This window comes from Belonocnema kinseyi, chromosome 10 (assembly GCF_010883055.1).
Source record: "Belonocnema kinseyi isolate 2016_QV_RU_SX_M_011 chromosome 10, B_treatae_v1, whole genome shotgun sequence".
Lineage (NCBI taxonomy): Eukaryota > Metazoa > Arthropoda > Insecta > Hymenoptera > Cynipidae > Belonocnema > Belonocnema kinseyi.
The window spans coordinates 2,829,888-2,850,299 of record NC_046666.1 but is presented as its reverse complement, the minus strand read 5'-3'; the positions used below and the strand labels follow the sequence as shown (position 1 = coordinate 2,850,299).

Below are 20,412 nucleotides of genomic sequence, written 5' to 3'. Positions count from 1 at the left end.
GTAAAATACACACATCTTCAATTGAATTTTCAACTAGTGACAAATTTTCAATCACATAGTTCAAGTTTGAAATAAAAACGATAATTTTTTAACTAAAAATGAAATAATTACGTTCCTAGTTAAAAAAAAAAATAATTTTGCAAAAAAATTTAATCAAAATGAATTTTCAACTAAAAAAAGACAAATTTTCAACAATTTAGTTGGATTTCAAACTGAAAAAAATCTAACCAAAAATGTATAATTAAATTCCCAGTTTAAAAAAAAATAATGTTGCAAAAAATGCAATCCAAATGATGAATCTTTAACTGGAATAAATGAATTTTAAACCAAAAAGATAAGTTTTTTTTTACCGGAAATGGAAATTTTAAATTAAATTAAATAAAAAATTTAATAATTAAATTCCCAGTTAAAAAAAAAATAATTTTGCAAAAAAATTTAATTAAAATGATGAATTTTCAACTAAAATGATGAATCTTTAACCGTAGTGAATGAATTTAAACCAAAAAGATCAATTTTTAAACAAGAAGATTAATTTTAAAACGAAAAGATTAATTTTTTATCCAAAAAGTTCATTGAAAAAAAAAATTTCAATGAAATATAAGAATTTTCAACTAAAAAAGACATACATTTAACCATATAGTTAAAGTTTGAATTAAAAAAGATCACTTTTGAACCAAAAATGAAATCATTAAATTTTCAGTTAGATAAAAATAAAATTACTACAAAAAAAAGTCAAATTTTCAAACAATGTGATGAATTTAAAAGTAAAATGATGAATCTTTAACTGGAATTAATGAATTTTAAACCAAAGAGATACATTTTTTTAACTGAAAATAGACATTTTTTTACAAAATAAATAAATAATGTAATAATTAAATTTTCAGTTGAACAAAAATTAATTTTGTAACAAAAAGAACAAACAAAAACAATCAAAGTCATGAATTTTCAACTAAAATGATGAATCTTCAACTGGAATAGATGTATTTTAAAGCAAAAATATTAATTTTGAATAAAAAATGTGAATCTTTTTACCAAAAACGTCAATTTTTCAGTAAAATACACACATCTTCAATTGAATTTTCAACTACTGACAGATTTTCAACCACATAGTTCAAGTTTGAACTAAAAACGATAAATTTTCAATTAAAAATGAAATAACTACGTTCCTAGTTAAAAAAAAAAAATTTTGCAAAAAAAATTTAATCAAAATGAATTTTCAACTAAAATTATTAATCTTTAACTAGAATAAATAAAATTTAAACCAACAAGATAAATTTTTTTTACCGACGTCAATTTTTAAATAAAATATACGATTTTTTAACGAAAAAGTTGATTTTTCAACTAAAAAAAGGAAAATTTTCAACAATTTAGTTGAATTTTAAACTAAAAAAAGGAAAATTTTCAACAATTTAGTTGAATTTTAAACGGAAAAAAAAAATTTCAACCAAAAATATAATAATTAAATTCCCAGTTAAAAAAAATTAATGTTGCAAAAAAATGCAATCCAAATGATGAATCTTTAACTGGAATAAATTAATTTTAAACCAAAAAGATACATTTTTTTACCGAAAATGGAAATTTTTAATTAAATTAAATTAAAAATGCAATAATTAAATTCTCAGTTTGAAAAAAAATAATTTTGCAAAAAAATTTAATCAAAATGATGAATTTTTAACTTAAAAGATGAATTTTAATTTTTTTACCGACATCACTTTTTAAACAAAATAAATTAATTTTAATCGAAAAAGCTAAATTTTCAACTAAAAAAGGGCGAATTTACAACAATTTAGTTGAATTTTAAACTGAAAAAAACTAGTTTACAACCAAAAATATAATATGTAAATTTTCCACTTTAAAAAAAATTAAATTTGCACAAAAAAATGAAATAAGAGTGATGAATTTTCAAACAAAATAATGAATCTTTAACTGTAGTAAATGAATTTTAAACCAAAAAGATCAATTTTTAAACAAGAAGTTTAATTTTCAAACAAAAAGATTCATTTTTTAAAAAATACATAAATTTTCAATGAAATAGTTGAATTTTCAACTAAAAAAGACACATATTTAACCATATAGTTAAAGTTTCAGCTAAAAAATATCACTTTTTAACCAATACTGAAATCATAAAATTTTCAGTTAGATAAAAATAAAATTACTACAAAAAAAGTCAAATTTACAAACAATGTGATAAATTTAAAACTAAAATGATGAATCTTTGACTAGAATTAATGAATTTTAAACCAAAAAGATACATTTTTTACCAAAAATGTAAATTTTTAAACAAAATAAATGAAGTTTTAAACAAAAATAAGTTGCATTTTCAACTAAAAAAAGACCAAATTTCAACAATTTCGTTGATTTTAGAACTAAAAAAGAAAAAAAATTTAACCAAAAATGTAATTATTAAATTTCTAGTTAAAAAAAATTAATTGTGCAAAAAAAAATGCAATCAATGTGATGAATTTTCAAATAAAAAGATTCATTTTTCAACAAAAACGTTCATTTTTCAAAAAATACATAAATTTTCAATGAAATAGTTGAATTTTCAACTAAAAAAGACACACATTTAACCATATAGTTAAAGTTTGAACTAAAAAAGATCACTTTTTAACCAAAAATGAAATAATTAAATTTCCAGTTAAACAAAAATAAAATTTCCACAAAAAAAGTCAAATTTTCAAACAATGTGATGAATTTTAAACTAAAATTAAGAATCTTTAACTGGAATAAATAAAATTTAAACCAAAAAGATACATTTTTTTTACCGAAAATGTAAATTTTTAAACAAAATAAATAAAGTTTTAAACGAAAAAGTTGAATTGTCAATTAAAAAAAGATAAATTTTCAACAATTTACTTGAATTTTGAACTAAAAAAAAATAAATTTCAACTAAAAATGAAATAATTACGTTTTAAGTTAAAAAAAATTGGAACAGATGAATTTTAAACCAACAAGATCAATTTTTTTTACCGACATCAATTTTTAAACAAAATAAATTAATTTTTATCGAAAAATCTAAATTTTCAACATTTTAGTTGAATTTTATACTGAAAAAAAAGTTTACAACCAAAAATATAATAATTAAATTTTTCAGTATAAAAAAAATGCAATCAGAGTGATTAATTTTAAAGCAAAAATATTAATTTTTAAACAAGAAGATTAATTTTCAAACAAAAAGATTAATTTTTGACCAAAAACGTTAAAAAACAAAAATAAAAAATATATAAATTTTTAATTAAATAGAAATAAAATTTCTACAAATAAAGTCAAATTATCAAACAATGTGATTAATTTGCAGCTAAAATTATGAATCTATAACTGTAGTAAATGAATTTTATAGAAATAAAAATCATTTTTTTTACCGAAAACTTCAATTTTAAATCAAAAAAATAATTTTTTTTTACAGAAAATGTCAATTTTTAAATAAAATAAATGAGTTTTTAACGAAAAAGTTGATTTTTGAAATAAAAAGAAAGCACATTTTCAACAATTTTGTGGATTTTGAACTAAAAAAATCAATTTTCAACCGAAAAGGTAATAATTAATTATTTTCAACCAGAGATATAAATTTTTAACATTAAAATTTTTGACTAAAATGATGAATATTTAACTGTAATAGATGAATTATAAAGAAAAAGGATTAATTATGAAACAAAAAGATCTTTTTTTGTTACCAAAAAATGTAAATTTTGAAACAAAGTAAATTATTTTTTAACGAAAAAGTGTTTTAAATTTTATTCAAAATGTCTGGTTAACGAACTCGTCCTTTCTTTTTCGACCTAAAAAATCCTTAGAATATAAAAAGTTTAACTTTTAATTTTTCAACTAAAAAAATAAATTTTTTGAACAAAAAGTTGAATTTGCTACAAAAAAATTCATTTTTAACAAAAAATATGAAATCTCAACTAAACATACAAATTTTCTACTACATGATTGAATTTGGAAGTAAAAAAAATCAGTTTTCAACCAAAAATGAAATAGTTAAATATATAATTAAAAAAATTAACTTAACGCAGAAATAAATTTATTTTATTCAAATTTATGATTACTTTTGAAATTTTTACAGAACTTGTAAATATCTTTCAAAATTAATTGAACTTTTTCTTAATTTTTTTAGGTAATCCTGCAAATTAAAAAAAAAATGTCTTAAAATTTTAGTGTTTAAAAAAAATCGCCCATTTATTATTTGTGGGAGAAATTTGAATAATTTTAAGAAATATTCAGAAGTTTTTCAAAGATACAAAATTAATTTAAAACTTTGAAATGATAGCCTAATTTAAATTAGATTTCAAAAGGTTTTGAAAGATTTACATAATTTTCAAAAACATTTTTCACAGCCAATAAAATTTAAAAAATCAAACTATATTCGAAATATTGTACCATATAAAGTAATAAACAATAAACAACAAATTAAAGCATTCAAAGTTAATTGAAAATGAAACGCAAATAAACTGCAAAATTTAGAACTTTTATAAATTATAGCTTTAAAATTTTATTTCAAAATCTGGAGAAATCTAGAAGTGTTTTTAAATTTTTTTCGAAACTTTTAAATATATTTCAAAATAAATTTAAAAAAAATATTTCAATTTATAAATAATAATAGAACTAATAAAAAAATTAGAGTAATTTTAAGAGACATTTAGAAGTTTTAAAAAGATTCGAATTAAATTTAGAACTTGAAATAATTTTAAATACTTACAGTCGAATTTAAAATAAAAGGTAAATTTTTGTAGATTTTATACAAAAAATTTAGAATTTTTTTTAATAATTGTGAAAGACTTCAAAAGAATAAAAAAAATTTCTTAAGATTCTTAGGAAAATTAAAAACGATTTTTCACATTGAAAAATTATTGTAAGAGAAAGTTTTAACAGATTTTAAGAGATTTCAAAAATTATTAAAACAGAACTTGGAAGATTTTAAGGATTTTTAAAAATATTAATGATTTTCAAAAATTGTAGTAAATTTTCGATTAATTTAAAAATATATTTAGAATTTCTGAAAAAAAAAATGTTAACAAACTTCGTTTAAATCACTTGAAATAATTTCAAGTTTTTAAAATTAATTTTGCATCATTTCAAAACTTCTAAATATCTCTTAAAATTAATCAAAATTTTTTTTTACATATTTCACTTATAAATTAAACACTTTTTAAATAAAACAATTAAAATTGTAACGCTAAACTTTTTTCGAAAATCTAAAGATTCAAAGCTTTCTATGTAAAAAATTCAGTTTCAAAATCAGAAATTTCAAATTAAATGGGATAAAAATTAAATAATTTAGACTCCAAATATTTTTTATTTAATAAAAACCTTTAATTATGACTATATTATTATGTATTTATTTTTAAGTAGAAAATAGTAAAACACAGGTTAACTTTTTTTAATAACTAAAAAAAAATTCATAGAAATAATACATTTATGAAAATTTTTATTTAAAAATAATTTATTTATATTTACAGTTCACAAAATCAAACAAATTAAAATAAATAGTAAAATATTGCTAAATATTCAATAATTAATATTTTTCTTAATTCAAAAATTTCAAATTAAAAGGATTAAAAATTGAATAATTTAGACTGAAAGATTATTTTTAAATTAATAAAAGCCTTTAATTACGAATAAATTATTATAAAGTTATTTTTAAGTTGAAAATCTGGCAATCATTAAATTAAAAATAAATTATTTGATTTATTTATTGAATAAAAATGTTTTCTTATAAAAAAATTTCAACTTCAAACGCTTTTAATTTTTAATTGTTCAAGTCTTCAAAATATTAAAAAATATTCTTTAAATTAAAAAAGTTAGTTTAAAAATAAAACATTTGTTAAGTAAAAGATTGATGAATTACGCATTGTAAATTGAATAAAAGCATAATCGAAAAAGATAAGAATTATCCTAATTATTGAAAAACTTAAAGATTTAAAAAATATATATAAAATTCTCGGTCAAAAAATAAATTTCCCTATACTATCCGGATTTTCCTGAAAAATATATTTTTCAAAGTAAGGATTTAATTTACCATATCTCTGCTGTCGACATCCGCTCCGTATTTGAGAAGCAGCTGCGCCATCTCGTGATGGCCCTCATAAGCAGCCATATGAAGAGGAGTACGATCTACTTTCGTCCTGGCATCTCTCGATATCCCTGCTCTAAGTAAAACCTCAGCAGTGTCGGTGTGATTTCTCTGAGCCGCCAAATGCAAAGCGCTCGTTCCCAACTGCCAAAATTTCATCATTTTATCACAATTTTTTTTTATCAATCTATGATTTATTTCAGATCGAAACTCTTTATTTTTTTCACACTGTATACCGTTTTTGTAATAGTTTATCAAAATTTTCTGATAAAAAAGATTAAACTTAAACCAGGAATGATTTATCTGGCCAATAAAAGAGCTGCAGTTTCGATTTTCAACTAAAAAATATAAATTTTCAACCAAAATCCATGATTTTTTAACAAAATAGTTTAATTTTCATCAAATAGAAGATTTTTATGTGAGTAAAAGAGATTAATTCTGGACTAAAAATACGATAATAGACTTTTGAAATAAAAAGAATTAATTTTCAAACAAAAATGGTGAATTTTCCACCAAAAAATATAAATTTTCAACAAATAAACTATGACTTTTTAACAAAATACTTGAATTTTCATCAAATAGAAGATTTTTATTTGAGTAAAAGAAATTAATTCTAGGCTAAAAATACGATAATAGACTTTTGAAATAAAAATAATTAATTTTCTACCAAAAAAGATGAATTTTCGACCAAAAAATATAAATTTTCAACAAATAAATTAAAAACTTAAAAAATAAACTAAACTTTAAAATTTTATTTCAAAATCTGGAGAAATCTAGAAGTGTTTTTAAATTTTTCCAAATTCTAAATCATTTTTGAATTTTTTTCGAAACTTTTAAATATATTTCAAGATGAATTGAATTTTTTCTTTTAACAAAATCTTTGAATTTTCATCAAATAGAAGATTTTTTTTTAAGTAGAAGAAATTAATTCTAGACTAAAAATACGATAATAGACTTTTGAAATAAAAATAATTAATTTTCCACCAAAAAAGATGAATTCCAAAAAAAATAAATTTTCGACAAATAAACTATGACTCTTAAACAAAATAATTTTTGACAAAATAGTTCAATCCTCAAGAAACTAGTAGCATTTGTAATAAAAAAAGTAGAATTTGTAACCAAAAATATAATAGAAGAGATTAATTCTGAACTAAAAATACAATAATACATTTTTAAAACAGAAAGAATTAATTTTCAACCAAAAATGATGAAATTTCAATTAAAAAATATAAATTTTTAACCAAAAAGATGACTTTTTAACAAAATAATTTAATTTTCAACAAAATAGTTAAATCTTCAACCAAATAGTAGAATTTGTAACCAAAAAGTAGACTATTTTACAAAAAATATAATAGTAGATTTTTCAATTAAAAATAATTAACCCCTAATCATCAAAACTGAATTTTCAAAAAACAAGAACAAAATTTTCTACCAAAAGATAAAGAGATTAAAATAAAAAAATACAAAATAGTTCAATCTGTAACCAAATAGTATAATTTGGAACCAAACCGTTGAATTTTTAAATAAAAATATAATAAAAGAAATTATTTCTGAAACAAAAATAGAATAATAGATTTTTTAAATAAAAAAAGAATTAATTTTCAATAAAAAATGATATATTTACAAAAAAAAAAATATAAATTTGTAACCTAAAAAGATGGATTTTTAACGAAATAGTTTAATTTTCGCCAAATTTAATAGATTTTTAAAGTAAAGGAGATTAAGTTTAAACTAAAAATACAATAATAGACTTTTTAAATAAAAAGAATTAATTTTCAATCAAAATGATAAATTTTCAACCAAAAACTATAAATTCGTAACCAAAAAAAGATGAATTTTTAATAAAATAGTAGAATTTTTAAACAAAAAGTAAAATTTTTAACCAAAAATATAATAGTAGACTTTTCAATTTAAAATTGTCAACTCATAGTCATAAAACTGTAATTTTCAAAAACAAAAACAAAATTTTCTACCAAAAGATCAATTGTCACTCCGAAATGACGAATTTTTAGTGCAATAAAAGTTGTAATTTTAACGGAAAAACATGAGTTTTTAATAAAATACTAAAAATTTTAAAAATAGTTAAATCTTCAACCAAATTGTCAAAAAAATTTTACCAAAAAGTAGAATTTTTAACCAAAAATATAATAAAAGAAATTAATTCTGAATCAAAAATACAATAATAGACTTTTGAAATAAAAATAATTAATTTTCAATAAATAATAATGAATTTTTAACCAAAAAAATATAAATTTGTAACCAAAAAAGATGATTTTTTAACAAAATACTTTAATTTTCAACAAAATAGTTAAATCTTCAACCGAATAGTAGAAATTGTAACCAAAAAGTCGAATTTTTAACCAAAAATATAATAGTAAGCTTTTCAATTTTTAATAATTAACTCGTAACCATAAAAATTGAATTTTTAAAAACAAGAACAAAATTTTCTACCAACAGATAAAGAGATTAACTCTGAACCAAAAATACAATAATAGACTTTTCAAAGAAAAAAAAGAATCAATTTTCAACCAAGAAAGTTGAATGTTCAAACAAAACAAAAACAAAAATTTCAAACCAAAAACGAATATTTCGAAATAAAATATATGAACTTTTGAGAAAATAGTTAAATTTTTATCCAAATAGTATAATTTTTAATCGAAAATTTTGAAACAGAAATATAATAGAAGAAATTAATTAAACAAAAATACAAAAATAGACTTTTTAAATAAAAAGAATTAAGTTTCAATCAAAAATGATACATTTTCAACAAAAATATATAAATTTGTAACCTAAAAAGATGAATTTTTAACGAAATAGTTTAATTTTCGCCAAATTTAATAGATTTTTTTAAGTAAAAGAGATTAATTTTAAATTAAAAATACAATAATAAAGCTTTTAAATAAAAAGAATGAGTTTTCAATAAAAAATTATGAATTTTTTTAACCAAAAAATATTAATTTTCAAACAAAAAATATAAATTTGCAACCAAAAACTATGAGTTTTTAATCAAATACTTGAATATTCAACAAAATAGTTAAATCTTTAACCAAATAGTATAATTTGCAATCAATAATCTTCACTTTTGAAACAAAATTATAGTAGACGAAATTAATTCTGAATCAAAAATACAATAATGGACTTTTCAAATAAAAAGAATTAATTTTTATTCAAAAATGATAAATTTAGAAAAAAAATGTGTACCCAAAAATTAACAAAATACTTTAATTTTCAACAAAATAGTTCAATCTTTAATCAAAGAATAGAACTTGTAATCGAAACGTCGAGATTTCAACCAAAAATTTAATAAAAAAGATTCATATTGGACTAAAAATACAATAATGGATTTTTTAAATAAAAAGAATTAATTTTCAATAAAAAATCCTACATTTTCAACCAAAAAATATAAATTTGCAACCTAAAAAGGTGAATTTTTAACGAAATAGTTTAATTTTCAACAAACAAGTAGAATTTTCAATTAGAATTTTTAATCAAAAAGTAGACTATTTTACAAAAAATATAATAGTAGACTTTTCAATTTAACATAATTAGCTCGTAACCATAAAAGTTGAATTTTCAACAAGAAAAATGCCAACCACAAGATAAATTTTCAAAACGAAAGAATTTCCTGTTCAATTATCCTATCCAGTTTTCGAAAAAAAAAGTATCTAACAAAATAGTTTAATTTTCACCAAATTTAGTCGATTTTTTAGGTAAAAGAGATTAATTTTTGACCAAAAATACAATAATAGACTTTTAAAAAAATTAATTTTTAATCAAAAACGATGAATTTTCAATCAAAAAATATAAATTTCTAATAAAAAAATATAACTTTGTAACAAAAATACTTGAATTTTAACAAAATTTAATAGTTTTTTTAAGTAAAGTTAATTAATTTTAAACTAAAAATAAGATAATAGACTTTTGAAATAAAAAGAATTAATTTTCAACCAAAAAATATAAATTAAAAAAATCTATGACTCTAACAAAATAATTTTCTACAAAATAGTTCAATCGGTCAGAAAGTAGTAGCATTTGTAATAAAAAAGTAAAATTTTTGACGAAAAATATAATAGAAGAGATTAATTCTGAATCAAAAATACAATAATAGAGATTTCCAATAAAAATAATTAGTTTTCAACAGAAAAAAATTAATTTTCAACCAAAAAAATATAAATTTGCAACAAAAAACGACGACTTTCTAACAAAATATTTGAATTTTTAACAAAATAGTTCAATCAAATAGTAGAATTTGTAACCAAAACGTCAAAATTTTTAACCAAAAATTTACTAAAAGAGATTAATTTTTGACTAAAAATGCGATAATATATTTTTCATATGAAAATAAATTATTTTCAACCAAAAAATATAAATTTGCAACCAAAAACGACGTTTTAACAAAATACTTAAATTTTCAACAAAACATGTGAATTTAAAATAATTAACTCGTAGCCATAATAGTTGAATTTTTAACAAACAAATTTTGTACCAAAAGATAAATTTTCAGTCTCAAAGGAAAAATTTGTTGTTCAATAAAACAGTTGAATTTTCGACACAAAAAAAAAAAAAGAATTTTTAACAAAATAGTTCAATTTTCACCAAATTTCATAGATTTTTTGAGTAAAAGAGATTAATTTTGGACTAAAAATACAATAATAGACATTTCAAATAAAAGGAATTTATTTTTAATCGAAAATGATGAATTTTCAACCAAAAAATATAAATTTCCGATAAAAAATGATGACTTTCTAACAAAATATTTGAATTTTCAACCAAATAGTAGAATTTCTAACCAAGATGTGAATTTTAGACAAAAAGGGTGAAGACCAAAAATATAATAGACTTTTGAATTTAAATTAATTAACTCTTAACCATAAAAGTTGATTTTTCAAAAAGAAACCCAATTTTCTATTAAAAGATCAATTTTTAATCACAAAAATATAAACTTGCAACTAAAAAACGATCAATTTTTTATGAAAATAATTAAATTTTCAACAAAATAATTAAATCTTGAATTAAATAGTAGAATTTATAACCAAAAAATAGAATTTTGAAATAAAAATATAATAGTAGACTTTTTAATTTAAAATAATTAACTCGTAACCATAAAAGATAAATTTTCAACAAACAAAAAGCTGAATTTACGACTAAAAAGGACAACTTCTTAACAAAAAATTGAATTTAGATTAATTCCGAAAGAAAAATATAATACTGTTTTTTTTTCAAAAAAAAAAAAGAATTAATTTTTAACCAAAAAACGATAAATTTTCAAACAAATTCTAGAATTTTCAACAAAGAGATGAATATCAGCCAAAAATATGATTTTGCAAACCAATAGTTAAATTTTCAACAAAATAATTAAACTTTTACCAAATTGTAGAAAATTAATTAATTTTCAATCAAAAAGGACGAATTTTATGTTCAATAAAAGTTGAAATTTTAACCAAAAAATATGAGTTTTTAACAAAATACCTAAATTTGCAACAAATAGTTAAATCTCGAACCAGATTGTAGAATTTTTAAAGAAAAATATGATAGAAGAAATTAATTCTGAATCAAAAATACAATAATAATAGACTTTTCAAATAAAAATAATTAATTTTCAATCAAAAATAATGAATTTTCAACCAAAAAATATAAATTTGTAACCAAAAAAGATGACTTTTTAACCAAATACTTTAATTTTCAACAAAATAGTTAAATCTTCAACCAAATAGTAGAATTTGTAACAAAAACGTCGACATTTTAACCGAAAATTTAATAAAATAGATAAATTTTTTTACTAAAAATACGATAATGAACTTTTCATATAAAAATAATTAATTTTCAAGCAAAAAATATTTATTTTCAAACAAAAAATATAAATTTGTAACCAAAAAAAGAAGTTTTTTAACAAAATATTTTAATTTTCAACAAAATCGTTCAATCTTCAAATAAATAGTAGAATTTTTAACCAAAAATATAATAGTAGACTTTTCAATTTAAAATTTTTATCTCGTAGCTATTAAACTGGAATTTTTAAAAACAAAAACAAAATTTCCGACCAAAAAATAAACTTTTAACAAATTGTGGACTTTTCACTAAATTTAATAGATTTTTTAGAGTAAAAGTGATTAATTCTAAACTAAAAATGCGACACTAAACTTTTCAAATAAACAAAATTAATTTTCAATAAAAAATGATAAATTTTAAAACAAAAAATATAAATTTGTAACCAAAAACAGTGACTTTTTAACAAAATACTTTAATTTTCAATAAAACAGTTAAACCTTCAACCAAATAGTAGAATTTTTAAGCAAAACGTCGACGTTTTAACCAAAAATTTAATAATTTTTAATTATTATTCAATTATTTTTTATTCTTTACAAAACTTCTAAATATGTCTTAAACTTTCTTGATTTGAAATATTTTTAAATATTCTTTTGAAATTTTTTCGAATATTAAATTATTTCTGAAATTTTGTCAAAACTTCTAAATATCTTTTAAAATCATTCGAATTTTTCCTAAAACTTTGAATAAATCCTAGAAAATTAAAATAATTTTATCTTTTTATACTAATGGAAATATTTTGAATTAAAAAAAAAATATTCTCTTGAAATTAGGTTCTCAAAATAAAAACTCATTTTTTATTTTCCTAGGAATCTTAATAAATTGTTTTTATTCTTTTGAAATCTTTCAAAAGACCTCAAAATCTTCCTAAATCTACATTTATTAAACAAAAATTTTTTTTTAAGTTTTAAAAATTTTAAATTATTTCTGAAATTTTGTCCAAACTTCTAAATTATTTTTAAAATCATTCGAATTTTTCGTAAAATTTTTAACAAATCCTATAAATAAAATAAAAATCTTTTTACAATTTTGGGAATATTTGCAACCACAATGATTTTTTAACAAAATCGTTCAATCTTTAAACAAATAGTAGAATTTTTAACCAAAAATATAATAGTAGACTTTTCAATTTAAAATTTTTATCTCGTAGCTATTAAACTGGAATTTTTAAAAACAAAAACAAAATTTCCGACCAAAAAATAAACTTTTAACAAAATTGTGGACTTTTCACTAAATTTAATCCATTTTTTAGAGTAAATGTGATTAATTCTAAACTAAAAATGCGACACTAGACTTTTCAAATAAACAAAATTAATTTTCAAACAAAAAATATAAATTTTTAACGAAAAAGGATGATTTTTGAACAAAATACTTTAATTTTCAACAAAATAGTCAAATCTTCAACCAAACAATAGAATTTGTAACTAAAGGTCGAATTTTTAATCAAAAATATAATAGCAGAATTTTCAAAAACAAAAACAAAATTTTCTCCAAAAAGATAAATTTTCACCAAATTGTCGATTTAAAAAAATAAATATTCTATTCAAATTAGGTTCTGAAAATAAAAACTCATTTGTTATTTTCCTAGGAATCTTAATAAATTGTTTTTATTCTTTTTAAATCTCTCAAAAGCCCTCAAAATCTTCCTAAATCTACATTTATTTAAAAAAAAATGTTTTGAACTTTTAAAAATTTTTAATTATTTCTGAAATGTTGTCAAAAACTTCTAAATAATTTTTAAAATCATTCAAATTTTTTGATAAATCCTAAGAATAAAAAAAATCTTTTTACAATTTTGGCAATATTCTCTTAAAATTAATTTTTGAAAATAAAAACTCTGTTTTAGTTTTTCCAGGGATCTTAATAAAAAAAAACTTTATTCTTTTGAAACCTTTCAAAATGGTTAAAAAAAACTACTAAATTTTCAGTTCCAGAATTGTCAAAAATCGATATTTTGTTGAAAAAAATTTCAGCAACCAGAACAAAATTGTCTGCCAAAAGATAAATTTTCAATCCAAAAAGAAGATTTTTCTGTTCAATTAAACAGTTGAATTTTTAACAAAATTTTTTTTTTTTTTTGAATAAAATAGTTAAATTTTCACCAAATTTAGTAGATTTTTTAAAGTAAAATAGAATAATTTTGGACTAAAAATATAATAATAGACTTTCCAAATTAAAAGAATTTATTTTCAACAGAAAAAATATGAATTTTCAACCAAACATTAGAATTTGTAACCAAAAATATAATAGTGGACTTTTTAATTAAAAATAATTAACTCGTAACCATAAAAGATGAATTTTTAATTTTTAAAAAGCTGAATTTACGACTAAAAAAAATGATTTCTTAACAAAAAAAAAATAATTTAATGCAGATTAAGTCTGAAAGAAAAATATAATACTGTTTTTTTTTTCAAATAAAAAAATTATACTTTGAATAAAAAAAAAGATATATTTTCGAACAAAGAAGTTTACTTTGTAGCAAAATAATTGAATTTTCAACAAAATAATTAAACTTTTATAAAATTCTAGAAACTTGAACCAAAGGCCAACAATATAAAAAATTTTTGCATTTTTATCCAACAGGATGAATTTTTTGTCCAAAAAAATTGTAAAATTTTTAACCAAAAATATAATAGAATAAATTAATTCTGAATCAAAAATACAATAATAGACTTTTCAAATAAAAATAATTAATTTTCAATCAAAAATCATGAATTTTCAACCAAACAATAAAATTTGTAACTAAAAAGTCGAATTTTTAATCAAAAATATAATAGTAGAATTTTCAATTTAAAATAATTAATTCGTAACCATAAAAGTTGAATTTTCAAAAACAAAATTTTCTCCCAAAAGATAAATTTTCAATCTGAAATGACGAATTTTCTGTTCAACAAAACAGTAGAATTTTTGTTAAAAAAAGACTAAACTAAAAATACAATAATCGATTTTTCAAATAAAAAGAATTAATTTTCAACAAAAAAGAATTATTTTCAAAAATATATATATAAATTTGCAACCAACTTTTTAACAAAATACTTGAATTTTCAACAAAATAATTAAACTTTTATAAAATTCTAGAAACTTGAACCAAAGGCCAACAATATAAAAAATTTTTGCATTTTTATCCAACAGGATGAATTTTTTGTCCAAAAAAATTGTAAAATTTTTAACCAAAAATATAATAGAATAAATTAATTCTGAATCAAAAATACAATAATAGACTTTTCAAATAAAAATAATTAATTTTCAATCAAAAATAATGAATTTTCAACCAAAAAAATATAAATTTGTAACCAAAAAAGATGATTTTTTAACAAAATACTTTAATTTTCAACAAAATTGTTAAATCTTCAAACAATAAAATTTGTAACTAAAAAGTCGAATTTTTAATCAAAAATATAATAGTAGAATTTTTAATTTAAAATAATTAATTCGTAACCATAAAATTTGAATTTTCAAAAACAAAATTTTCTCTGAAAACGAATTTTCTGTTCAACAAAACAGTTGAATTTTTGTTAAAAAAAAACTAAACTAAAAATACAATAATAGATTTTTCAAATAAAAAGAATTAATTTTCAACCAAAAAAGAATTATTTTCAAAATAGTAGATTTTTTAAACAAAAATTTAATAGTAGACTTTTTAATTTAAAATAATTAACTTTTAAGCATAAAAGATGAATTTTTAACCCAAAAAGGACGAAATTTCCACCAAAAAAATATTACTTTTAACCCAAATAGTTTGAATTTAGAATAATTCCGAAACAAAAATATAACACTATTTTTTTCAAATAAAAAGAATTACCTTACAACAAACAAAAAGAGAAATTTTTAACCACAGAATATGAATTTTATGTTCAATAAAACAGTTGAATTTTCGACTGAAAAATACTTTTTAAAAATATAATTGCATTTTCTCCAAATGGTAGATTTTTTTAAGTAAAAGCGATTAATTCTGAAATAAAAATACAATAATAGACTTTTCAAATTATTTTTCAATCAAAAAAGATAAATTTTTAACAAAAAAAAATATAAATTTTCTACCGAATGATGAATTTTTACACCAAAATGATAGATTTTCTATCCAAAAATACGTGAATTTTAAATCCAAAAAGGATCAATTTTCGAAAAAAATAGTATAATTTAAATTAGTTCTGAAAAATAAATATAATACTATTTTTTCAAATAACAAAAAAAAATAATTTCCAACCGAAGATGACTTTTTAACAAAATACTGAAATTCTCCTCCAAATTATAGAATTTTTAACAAAATGTCAATAATATAATAGTATACTAAACTAAAAATAAAATAATATAATTTTCGAATAATAAGGAATACTTTTTAATTTAAAAAAAATATGAATTTTGAGCAAAAAAGATATTTGTAACAAAAAAAAATTTTTTAACCAAAAATATAATGGCAGACTTTTCAATGAAAAAAATTCATTTTCACCCGAAACATTTTTCATTTAAAATTCATCATTTTAGGTTGAAAATCCAACTCCTTGGTTGAAAGCTGAACTACTTTCTTCCAAGTCTTTTTTTTTTAAAAAGTTTCATAATTTTAATTGAAAATTCTTTCTTTTTTGTTTTTTAAAAAATAACTTTTTAAACTGGAAATTAAATTTTTTTATAAAAAATAATTTTAAAACTAAGAATTCAACTATTTTGTTCAAAAATTCAACTGATTGGTATATAAATAAACTTTTTGTTTTGTTAATTTATGTTCTCGGGTTAAAAAATTAAATTTTTTTAAAGCGAATTCGGCTTTTTAGTTTGAAAATATTAACAATTTGGTAAAAAATTCAACAATTCCGTACAAAATTAAACTGCTTTGTAGAAAATTCTTTTTTTTTTTAATTATTTTTTCTCCGGGAAAATTTATCTACTTCATTTTCGGTTAAAAATTCAACTTTTTTGTTTCAAAATTCAACTATTTGGTTAAAAATTGTACGTGTTTTGTTGAAAATTCCTTTTTTTTTTGGTAGAAAATCAATTTTTCAGGGTCAAAATCTAGTCTTTTTGAAAATTTATATATTTTTTCTCAAATCTAGCTGTCTTTTTTAAAATTTAAATTATTATTTTTTAGTTGAAATATCAACCATAACATTTTTTGTTTAAAATTTCTCTTTTTTCTTGAAAATTCAAGAATTTCGTTAAATTTTTTTTTCTATCTTCACTAAAAAATCTTTCTTGTTATAAAATTCAATTCTTTTGGCAAAAATTTCATTCTGTAGAATTTGTCACAAAAAATAGAATTTTAAAACAAAAATATAATAGCAGACTTTTCAAATAAAAAGAATTAATTTTCAATTAAAAATCCTACATTTTCAACCAAGAAATATAAATTTGTAACCAAAAAAGATGACTTTTTTTTAACCAAATATTAATTCTTCACCAAGAAAATTCATATACTTCATTTTCGGTTAAAAATTCAACTATTTGGTTAAAAATTGTACGTGTTTTGTTGAAAATTCCTTTTTTTTTGGTAGAAAATCAATTTTTCAGGGTCAAAATCCTGTCTTTTTTAAAATTTAAATTATTATTTTTTAGTTGAAATATCAACCATAACATTTTTTGTTTAAAATTTCTCTTTTTTCTTGAAAATTCAAGAATTTCGTTAAAATTTTTTTTCTATCTTCACTAAAAAAATCTTTCTTGTTATAAAATTCAACTCTTTTATGAAAATTTAACTTTTGGTTTGAAAATTCATCTCTTTTCGCAAAAATTTCCTCTTTTTTGATTGAAAAATTTCTTTAAAAATTCAAATACGCAATTGAAAAATTATGTAATTTGTTCAAAATAAAATTTTTTTTAAAGCTCTTGTTTTTGGTTTGAAAATGAACTTGGAAAAAATTTAAAAAATTACCCAATCGGTGGTGAATGGTGCACCTCTACACATGAGATCTCTGACCATATCAGTGGCTCCATTTTTCGCACACTCAAGCAGTTTCTTTCCTAATTCAACTATTGTCAAGGCATCCTGTGAGCGACTTCTTTGTGTAACATCGCAGAAAATTTCCACCTGTATTGAAGAAAAATTAATTCAAGATTTGCGTGAATTTAAAAAAAAAAAAAATTGAGGAAAACTGACATTCAGAATAACCGCTGGACTAGGAAACCGGGAAATTAAATTTATTTTTTCACCAGAATTGTATTTTTAGTCCAAAATTAATCTCCTTTACTTAAAAAATCTATTAAATTTTGTGAAAATTCAAGTATTTTTCTAAAAATTCATCCTTTTAGGTTACAAATTTATATTTTTTGGTTGAAAATTAATTATTTTTATTTTGAAAATCTAAGTCTCTTTTATTAAATTTTTGGTTGAAATGTTGAGGTTTCGGCTACAAGTTCTATTCTTTGGTTAAAGATTTAACAATTTTGTTGAATGTCCAAGTATTTTATTAAAAACTCATAGTTTTTGGTTGCAAATTTATATTTTTTGTTTTAAAATAAATATTTTTTGTTAAAAATCCATAATTTTTTATTAAAAACTAATTCTTTTTATTTAAAAGCTCTATTATTGTATTTTTAATTTAAAATTAATCTCCTTTACTTAAAAAATCTATTAAATTTGGTGAAAATTCAACTTTTTTGTTAAAAAGTCATCCTTTTAGGTTACAAATTTATATTTTTTGGTTGAAAATTAATTATTTTTATTTTGAAAATCTATTATCGTATTTTGAGTTTCTTTTATTAAATTTTTGGTTGAAATGTTGAGGTTTCGGCTACAAGTTCTATTCTTTGGTTAAAGATTTAACAATTTTGTTGAATGTCCAAGTATTTTGTTAAAAACTCATAGTTTTTGGTTGCAAATTTATATTTTTTGTTTTAAAATAAATATTTTTTGTTAAAAATCCATAATTTTTTATTAAAAACTAATTCTTTTTATTTAAAAGCTTTATTATTGTATTTTTAATTTAAAATTAATCTCCTTTACTCAAAAAAATCTATTAAATACTGTGAAAATTCAAGTACTTTGTTAAAAAGTTGTCTTTTTGAACGAAAATTCAACTGTTTTAGTAAAAAGAAAATTCGTCATTTTGGATTGAAAATTTATCTTTTGGTAGAAAATTTTGTTCTTGTTTTTAAAAATTCAACTATTATGATTACGAGCTAATTATGTTAAGTTGAAAAGTCTACTATTATATTTGCGGTAAAATAGTCTACTTTTCGGTTAAAAATTCTACTATTTGGTTAAAAATTGAAGTATTTTATTAAAAAATTATCTTTTTTGGTTACAAATTTATATTTTTTGGTTGAAAATTAATTATTTTTTATTGAAAATTAATTCTTTTTATTTGAAAAGTCAATTATCGTATTTTTAGTAAAAAATGAATCTCTTTTATTAAATTTTTTGTTAAAATGTCGACGTTTTGGTTACAAATTCTACTATTTGGTTGAAGATTGAACTATTTTGTTGAAAATTAAAATATTTTGTTAAAAAACGTCTTTTTTGGTTACAAATTTATATTTTTTGTTTTAAAATAAATATTTTTGGGCTGAAAATTAATTATTTTTATTTAAAAAGTCTATTATCGTATTTTTATTCCAAAATTAATCTCTTTTATTAAATATTTTGTTAAAACGTCGACGTTTTGATTAAAAATTCTACTATCTGGTTGAAGATTGAACTATTTTCTTGAAAATTAAAATATTTTGTTAAAAAGTCATCTTTTTTTATCGGAAATTTATTTTTTTTTGGTTGAAAATTTATCATTTTTGATTGAAAATTAATTCTTTTTATTTGAAAAGTCTATTATTGTATTTTTGATTCAGAATTAATTTCTTCTATCATATATTTTTTTAAATTCAACGTTTTGGTTACAAATTCTACTATTTGGTTGAAAATCTAACTATTTTGTTGATAATTGAAGTATTTTGTTAAAAAGTCATCGTTTTGTTTGCAAATTTATATTTTTTGTTTGAAAAAAAATCGTTTTTGGTTGAAAATGAATAATTTTTGATTGAAAATTAATTATTTTTATTTGAAAGCTCTATTATTGAATTTGTAGTCTAAAATTAATCTCTTTTACCTAAAAAATCTACTAAATTTGGTGAAAATTCAACTATTTTATTAAAAAGTCATTGTTTTTCGTTGCAAATTTATATTTTTTCGTTGAAAATTCATCTTTTTTGGTTGAAAATCAATTAATTTTATATTAAAAATCTATTATTGTATTTTTACTCCAAAATGAATCTCTTTTATTAAATTTTTTGTTAAAATGTCGACGTTTTGGTTACAAATTTTTTGGTTGAAAATTCATTATTTTTGATTGAAAATTAATTCTTTTTAGTTGAAAAGTCTATTATTGCACTTTTGATTCAGAATTAATTTCTTCTATCATATTTTTTTTTAAATTCAACGTTTTGATTAAAAATTCTACTATTTGTTTGCAGATTGAACTATTTTCTTGAAAATTAAAATATTTTGTTAAAAAGTCATCTTTTTTTATCGGAAATTTATATTTTTTGGTTGAAAATTTATCATTTTTGATTGAAAATTAATTCTTTTT

General features: G+C 19.1%; 1 protein-coding gene across 4 annotated transcripts in view; it reads right to left on the bottom strand.

Moving 5' to 3' along the window:
- LOC117181741 (ankyrin-3-like) overlaps positions 1–20,412 on the bottom strand; it is a 61,573-nt gene that overhangs the window by 30,737 nt on the left and 10,424 nt on the right. For all 4 annotated transcript variants that reach the window (XM_033374702.1, XM_033374705.1, XM_033374704.1 and 1 more), the window contains exons 3-4: positions 17,766–17,921; positions 6,020–6,217 (exon numbers count right to left, since the gene is read on the bottom strand). In XM_033374702.1, the coding sequence (XP_033230593.1) occupies positions 6,020–6,217; positions 17,766–17,921 (354 nt within the window). The remainder of the gene's footprint in view (positions 1–6,019; positions 6,218–17,765; positions 17,922–20,412) is intronic.